Here is an 8796-nt window from a genome sequence, read left to right as displayed (position 1 = left end):
GGAACTTCGTCCGGACTCTCCTGGTGCTCTGCTGGCTGACCTGCTTCTGCGCGGGGATAAGCTCCATAGACATTGACCGCCCCGGTGACGGGAGGTGCCAGCCGATAGAAATCCCCATGTGCAAGGATATAGGGTACAACATGACGAGGATGCCTAACCTGATGGGACACGAAAACCAAAGGGAAGCTGCCATTCAGCTGCACGAGTTTGCTCCCTTGGTGGAGTATGGTTGCCACAGCCATCTGAAATTTTTCCTCTGCTCCCTCTATGCCCCTATGTGCACCGAGCAGGTTTCCACACCAATCCCAGCCTGCAGGGTTATGTGCGAGCAGGCGAGGCTGAAATGCTCTCCGATTATGGAGCAGTTCAATTTTAAATGGCCAGACTCCTTAGACTGCAGCAAACTCCCCAACAAGAATGACCCCAATTACCTGTGCATGGAAGCCCCCAACAATGGATCGGATGAGCCACCCAGAGGATCCAGCATGCTGCCACCCATGTTTCGTCCACAGCGGCCTAGCAGCGGCCACGATCTGCAGCAGCATAAGGACAGCCTCAGCAGAACCTCCTGTGAAAATCCTGGCAAGTTCCACCATGTGGAAAAGAGTGCTTCCTGCGCGCCGCTCTGCACTCCAGGGGTTGATGTTTACTGGAGCAAGGATGACAAACAATTTGCTGTCATTTGGATTGCCATCTGGTCCATTCTGTGCTTCTTCTCCAGCGCTTTCACTGTATTCACTTTTCTGATAGATCCTCAGCGTTTCAAGTACCCCGAGAGGCCCATTATCTTCCTCTCGATGTGCTACTGCGTCTACTCAGTGGGGTACATTATTCGCCTCTTTTCGGGTGCTGAAAGTATTGCCTGTGATAGGGACAGCGGCCAACTCTATGTCATCCAGGAAGGACTGGAGAGCACTGGCTGCACCATTGTGTTCCTGGTTCTGTATTACTTTGGCATGGCAAGTTCCTTGTGGTGGGTAATCTTGACTTTAACTTGGTTTCTAGCAGCTGGGAAAAAATGGGGGCATGAAGCAATTGAAGCAAACAGTAGCTACTTTCATTTGGCAGCATGGGCCATCCCAGCTGTGAAGACCATAATGATCCTAGTTATGAGAAGGGTGGCTGGAGATGAGCTGACAGGGTTGTGCTATGTGGGAAGCATGGATGTGAATGCCTTGACGGGGTTTGTACTCGTTCCTTTGGCTTGTTATCTAATCATTGGCACTTCTTTTATTCTTTCTGGTTTTGTGGCCCTTTTTCATATCAGGAGGGTGATGAAAACAGGTGGAGAAAATACTGACAAGTTGGAGAAACTTATGGTCAGGATTGGTGTCTTCTCCGTCTTGTATACAGTGCCTGCAACTTGTGTGATAGCTTGCTATTTTTATGAAAGACTTAATATGGATTATTGGAAGATTGTGGCAACTCAACAGAAATGCAAGATGAACAATCAGACTAAAAATTTAGACTGTATGATGAATAACTCCATTCCAGCAGTAGAAATTTTTATGGTGAAAATTTTTATGTTATTAGTTGTGGGCATTACTAGTGGTATGTGGATCTGGACTTCCAAGACTCTTCAGTCCTGGCAAAATGTTTGTAGTCGAAGATTAAAGAAGAGAAGTAGGAGAAAACCTGCAAGTGTTATCACAAGTAGCGGAATCTACAAAAAACCTCAAAACCCACAGAAAACTCACCTTGCAAAATATGAATCGACATTACAACCACCCACTTGTGTGTGACCAGGTTTTAAAAAAGACTGTATCTCACCTTACAGACTTATAAGTGTCCACAGTAGCAGTCAGAAATTAAAAAATAAATGGTGCTTTTCTTGTCAGAACAGTTTAATATCTCAAGGCAAAAAATGTATCACGCTGAATTCAGGACCTGGTGAAAAACTGAAGGTAAATGTACTTATGGAAAGGTTTTCAGTGAAAGAAATGTTGTGAATTAAAACAGCCTCTTCTGTTACTAATTTGTAGCCAAGTACGTCATCCAGCCCTCAGTTTGTTTTGTTTTGGTTTTGTTTTTTTAAAACACCCTTTTTAACTTTTTCATGTAGCTGAGATGGATTTCCTACAGGTTTCTGAGTAACAAGTTCTATGGGGCAATGATTTGATTTTAAAGTGAGCACTGTCTCTTTAGGGAAACTAAGGTCCCGGAGAGGCCTGCCCTCAGTAAGTGTGCTATCTGTGAAAGCAACTTCCGTGCCTAACTTAAAAAAAAAAAGGAGAGAGAAATCCTTTACAGCCCATCTCAGCCTAGTGGGTTTGGAGTGCCTAAAACCGGGTTCAATCTATAATGCTCACCAATATTCTTTCACTAGAAGAGAAACTTCCTGCACCAGACACAAACTTTGTGAATAAGAATAATGTGCAATACATTTTTTTCTTACCATGACATGAAAAGAGAAACAAGTATTTTGCTGTACATAAAGACAACAAAAGAAATCTCTTAACAAAAGAACTAAGAGGTCTAGTCCTCAGAAACCCTTTAGTGTTACATTTTGTGGCTTTTTAATGGAAATCAAGCCAATGTTATACAAGTTTGGACTGATTTGTGCAAAAAAAAAAAAAGGGGGGGTATCAATTCAAAGAGACCCAAAGGGCTTATTGACTCTTTCTATTGTTAAACAAATTCTCACTATGAATAGATCAAGAAGCACTAGATTCTGCAAAGGGAAGCTTTGTATAGAGTGATGCTCTTTACTGTGCTGGGGGTGCACAGTTTTGTCCTGTATATATTTGTAATATACAATTATTTTTCATGCTCCACTATTTTATTAAAAATAAAATATGTTCTTTAGTTTGATAATTTTGTGTGTTCTAAACTTTCTCTGATGTGCTTTGTGGTTAATAAACTTGTTTTCTCAATTATTTGATAAAAGCACACTTTGAATATAATAGTTGTTGTTATACTTGCCTGCAAATATAAGCAGATACAACAATAATTTACTCAAAAGAAATTGCAAGTTGGAATTAAATAAATGGATTTTGAACTTGCATCTTTCTGTGAGCCTCTGCAACTGAGAAACCTGAATGGGAAGAAGCCTTAGTGATGTAAAAAAGCTGCAGTGATGTAGAGTAGTACCATGTTTACAAAGCACTCAGATTACAACAATGATCCTTGGTTAACACCCCTTTAAAATTTGCATAGAGTATGTTCAGCATGTTAAAGATAGCTGGCTCACTTCAGCACAGTTTGAATACAATTCAGCCTCTACTCTTCAGGGATATTTCTTCCCTCCTAACACTACTGAAAGTATCACTATTATTTGGGAAAAGACTTCAGGAATACTGGGAGAAAGAAAAGGGGACAGATAAATGCAGAATTTGAATGCTATTTTAGGAAAGCTATCTGATAAAGTTAAAACTGTAAATACATTTTCAAAAAGTTTTTAGTGGAGCATGATTTTTTATGAGCCTAAAGTTTTCCATGCAGTTAACTAAGAAGCTGTGTGATCACCTGGTGAGATAGTAATATAACCTCACTTTCTCACACAGGCTGTTCTAGAAAGCCCTTTATCAGGTATCTCATCACAGAAAGACGAGAGGTCTTAATGGACTTCAGGATCCCTGTGACAGTGAACTCGTGGCTAGGAACTTTACAACAAAAGGATCTTTTTTAGTGGACTGGTTTTTCAATTTATCTGTGCCATGCGACAGATAAATTTTTGTCTTCTTGCAGTCTTTTTAAGTGTTTCTAGCAATGACTAGGAACTTGAATGACAAATATGATGTTGCAGGTATTATTAATAATCATTGTATCTAAAATGCATATATGCAAAGCAGCTTGCAATATACAATTTATCTTTGAGGGGAAGAGGAAATATATTTTTCCTCCTTCGTGCCTATGCGCCACTGTTTGATACACAGCTTTTAGATGCCCTGGAAGTTAATCCTGTCAGAGCACACCCTGCTGGAGCCAAACTAGGACATTGCACAAAAGAAATCCACTTGTGAAACCACTGAATTAATGCCTTTGTGTCTGTATATGTTCTAGTTAAGATCAATTAATTAGATCCTAAGAAATACAAAGTTTTAAAACAACCTGTGTATTGCAAATTGCTACAGGAATCCTTCAAATATGTGTTTTGCTATTATGCATGTCACCTTGCCCGTAAGGTGTCTGCTTCACACAAATTTAATTTCTGATATAAACCTTAGTGCTGGTTTTACTAGTGACAGATTTATTTAGAGAATGATTTCAGCTTCACTCTAAAACACATTAGCCACTGAAATAAACATCTCACTATTTTTCTAGACTATAGACAATTATTTGCTTTCATTTTTGATCATGTATTTTTACAGTCTGCTACCAGGATTCTGGAAGAGAAAAAAAATGAAGAAAGATGTTCAGCAGTGGCTGATTTCCTGCTGCCATTCTGAGTTTAATCAGTTGTCAGCTTAGGCCCTTCATTGTCACCGGAGCAGAACTGCAAGTTCTTCTATGAAAATGCCACATATGAGTGCTTGGATAGATGCATCATGTTACAAATAGATTCTTGCTAAACTGTAAACTAAGCATTTAGATTTTATTTCAGCTTTGCAGTTAGTCAGAGTTTTTTTGTTGTGTTTTTTTTTTTGCTGGTAAGCAAACTCGATTCTTCAAGTCTATAATGATGCTGATTTCTTTACATCAGGACTAATGTACTGTAAATGCAGCAGAGTATAATGACTGTCTTTAAGGACATCTTAAGAATTAATTAATTCAGAAATTGTACTTCTTACTGTCCCATAATTCCTAACAGTCTTAACGGTTTAATATTGAAGTTGCTACTTAAGGAACTGGAAGCTTACAACTGTTAAGGGAAAGTGATAATCTTATTTTCACAACATTTCAGTGATTTAATATAGCATTATTAATAATTTAACAGAGAGTTTTCTTCTTGTCTTAGAAGGCTGCGTATTAGTTAAATGATAATAATAATAAAAAATTCTTTAAGAAAACATCACCAAAATATTCTATATTAAACTACTTTGTGCAGTAATTTTATATTTTAGTAAAATCATGTTTGTATTTTTTATTTGTTGAATTTTATTTGATTTTTCTCTAAGCATTGTCAAGGTCTATTGGGTATTTGCTTATGAGCAGAATTTTAAGAAAAGTATCTGCATGTGGATATATTAACAATTTGGTCACCTCATAGCAAACTTGTTGAGGAAGGAAGGAAAGTCCAGAATGTCCTTCTGGAAGGGGTATTTTATCACAGTCCAGTTGCATTTATCAGATAAAAATATCTCAAAAAAATTCATTCTGTTAGTGTATACATACACTGTAAATCAAGAATCAGATGTTTGCCACAGGCTTGTGTACGAGTGCTCTGTTCTCTCCTGTCGGAGCTGTAGATTACCCGCGAGGGTAGAAATTGTCTCAAATTGTGTAGGTTATGATGATGCAGATTATGTCTCAGCATTCAGGTAGAGATTCATATGTTAGGGCCAGGTAAAAGAAAGGCAGAAAGTTCCTTTTTTCAGCAAGGGTAGCTTGGTAGATTACTTTTGTTTACGGAAGAAAGATTAATGAGGTAAGAGTATGAGATCAGCAGGGAAAAATAGGATTCAGAAAAGAACTCGCAAAAATCAATTTACAGTAATATAAGTCTTGTTTCTCAGTGAAATGCCAATGCTTCTTGTAAATAGGAATAAAATTAAGCTCAGTAGTTTCAAGGTTTAGTTTTAGGTGTGACATACTAGGACACTTTGAACAGTACAGTGCAAGCACCATGGCTGAAAGGATGTGAGGAGCTCAGTCAAGGAATGTTCAGATCTCTTATCAGATTTTTCCCAAAGTAGCATTTCATATGTATGTTATTATGAAGCCATTATTCACATATGGCTGTCATCCCATGGCTTCAGACTATATGAAAAGCCCAGTAACAACAATGTCTGTAACATACACCCTTCTTATTCTAACACTTAAAATCCATGGCTTCAAGGGGATAGTTCTGTAATGATGGGATATTATGTGCTCAGGTGGTCTTTTGATGACAGGTGGTCTCCAACAACAGATGGCCTCAAAGGAGGAACTTCAGTGCAGTTTAGTTTAAAACATTTACACATTTCTTTAAAAAAATTTGAAATGTTATCCTTGTGTAATGTTCTTAAGTATTTTAGACAGAGTGGCCAAGTTATTAACACTGACAGATGATAAATCAGGGCATCCTTTAAAAGGTGGGTGATGGTGATTATGTGGTCTTGGAGCTTGCTTTGATCAGAAGTGACAGGCCTGTAAGGTCTGTGCCACTCAATCCCCCCTGAAGGGAGATCAGCACCTGTTTGCACTTTGAGGCTCCTCTACCTCCCACTGCCTTCCAGCACTATTTCATCTTTTTTAACACACTTGATGTTGATTGGCTTTAAGCAAAGTCATTATTCATTTACAAAAAACTCCTTGATGGAGCTTACTTAAAACTGTATTTCAGTAGCAGTGTTTCTACTGTTACAGTTAAGGTTGTATCAACATTCTCATTACAAATGCTTTATTTTCAGTGAGCTACAAGTTAAAATCAGCCTGGGTGCTAATATTAACCTGAGTTCGTTTTTTTGTCCAAACAACAGTATGTATTGCCCACAAATCTGTTCAGCTTGAACCTTCTGTATCTTTACAAGTTTATCCAGAGGAGATATATGGTCAGGTTTGTGAAACAAACAGGTCCTGGTTTGGTAGATCAAATTTTAGCTTAATAAATACTGTTCCTAATAGCTTTGTCTTACTTGTGAAACGTAATGGATATTTCTAGAAAACAGTGCAAAACAAGGCTTTGCCTTCACCAAAGGCCATATGACAAACCACATAGACAAGAAATGAGTCTCCACTGATTATTTAATGTTGTAGGCGCAGGACTTCAGTATGGACTTGCCAATCTAGATGCAAATACACACTGCAGTCAGCGGTATCTCATTAGTTAATTCTGGTGTGTCTGAGAACAGATGTGGTTCGTGCCTGTCTGGTTTGGGAGCCCAATTCTGCTTTTCCTGTAGTAGCAAAGTTAAAGCTTTGGAGAGTTGTACATCAAAGGCAGGACTGAGTGATCATTGTGTGTATTTGTAAGGCATTGTTTAAAAAGGAATTCCTTCAATTTGTTGTCACTGCTTTCTTCCTTCTATTCTTCAAGATCTCCTCATAGATCTGCTCCACTGAAATCAATGGGTGTCCAGCTAATTTCAGTGTATGCTTTGAATCGCACTTCCTATCTCAGGGAAAGCATGTGCTACATGAAAAGTCATTATGTTTTAGTTTTTTTTTTTTCCCACATTAAAGCATTATTTGAGGGTCTTGATATGACATAAATTCATGATATGGAAAAAAATTCAGTGAGCGAAATTATTTTAATTGTATTTTCAAAATGTGCTATTGTGTTAGAATGGGCAAAGTATAGTATGTTGCAAACCAAGCATCATTTCAAAATGAAATTCAGAAATATTGGATGTTGATAATGTTGGAATGGAGGGGATTTTATTTTTTTTTTTAGCTTATTTAGGCTTTTTGAGAAGACTGCACTTATATTTATTGCAGAATGCTCAATATTAATAAACCTGCATTTCCTACTGGCAGGATACCGCATCAAAAATTCTTCAGTCAATTTACATCTTTGCTCATGAGTCTACCTTTTCCAAGGGGCTTAGACCTGTAATACCTATGGGAGCTAACGATGAACAGCAACATTTTGAGTTGAGCCCACAATGGGCTCCTTGTTTCCTCCTCTCCACACTGATCAGCACTCCTGCTCCCCTTCCCCTCTCTTCCACTGCTGATCAGTCTTTCATCATCTGCATGTGACTTGCTTCTCTTACCCTCCTCTCAAGTGATCCCATCCTTTTAGTCTCTAATCTGCCCACACACAGCTTTCTGTGGTACTGGCCAGTAGCTATGACTGCTTTGAGCTTTTTTGTTTGACATAAACGAAAAGATATTTCAAAACTTGTGTTTTATCTTTCTTTTTGGATAAAGACTGTGGTAAGAAACAGAGGTTCAAAGTTCTGACCTACCAAAGGTGCTGATGAACACGGGAGACTGTCAAGAAGAGACTGCCAGTTCTGAACGGGTGCCTTAAACTTGAAAATACTCTTTTGTTGAAGACAAGCATTGTTTGGCTCTGTCCTGTGTACTTGTTATTTTATATTTCCTTTATCTGAGACTAATATCTATCTGTGTGAAATAATAAACAGGAAAGGGAGAAAGAACATTTGATCAATTGATAAAACAGGAAAAAAAACCAAAACGCCTTGCACTCAAAAGCTTTTAGCCTGAGGAGAGGCTTGTATGCCTCAAAGCTTGCAAGTTTTCCCCAGTTATACCCAGCTGGTCTAATAGAATCATCGTATCTGCCTTCAGCTTATCTTTCTCATATCCTTACTTCCTCACAGCTACAGCAATACTACACTTGCAACTACGTTACAAATAGCAATGATGAGACTGATTTTGACCTTCATGGTTCTTTAACTTTAAACAAATTTCAAAACTGGGCTATGATCACTACAATAATTTGATAACATTAGAAGCTACATTATTGAAATCTGGACCTTTGATATTCTTTCAGCTATAATTTTTTTCTTCTTTTTAAGATTTTAATGATTCTGGTCAAAATATTTTTATTTCATATTGTCAGCATTTTGTCTTGTAAATTGATTTTTAAAGAAAGGACAGATTTCTACTGAGGTTTTAGGCTTTTTAATTACTGTAGGTGTTGGGATTTTTTTGAATCCTGTCATCTTTTTTCTTTTTTAAATTACATAAAGGAACATTTTTTGTTCTTTAGGATACTGATTTTAGTAATGAGGCATGACATTTTCC

General features: G+C 37.8%; 1 protein-coding gene across 1 annotated transcript; it reads left to right on the top strand.

The window, feature by feature from the left end:
- The first annotated feature begins 6 nt into the window (after nucleotides 1–6).
- FZD10 (frizzled class receptor 10) lies at nucleotides 7–1827 on the top strand. The gene has a single exon (XM_009706319.1). It carries the CDS (start codon nucleotides 117–119, stop codon nucleotides 1740–1742), a length of 1626 nt encoding a protein of 541 aa, XP_009704621.1. The 5' UTR covers nucleotides 7–116; the 3' UTR covers nucleotides 1743–1827.
- The last annotated feature ends 6969 nt before the right edge of the window (nucleotides 1828–8796 follow it).

The sequence above is a fragment of the Cariama cristata genome, unplaced genomic scaffold, assembly GCF_000690535.1.
Source record: "Cariama cristata isolate BGI_N322 unplaced genomic scaffold, ASM69053v1 scaffold39008, whole genome shotgun sequence".
In the NCBI taxonomy this organism is placed as follows: domain Eukaryota; kingdom Metazoa; phylum Chordata; class Aves; order Cariamiformes; family Cariamidae; genus Cariama; species Cariama cristata.
The sequence above is the reverse complement of the archived record's forward strand: the minus strand, read 5'-3'. Positions and strand labels throughout refer to the sequence as shown.

Bases quoted from the DNA above. Each gene is read 5' to 3' on its own strand.
- FZD10 (XM_009706319.1), top strand. From the start codon at position 117: ATGTGCAAGGATATAGGGTACAACATGACGAGGATGCCTAACCTGATG.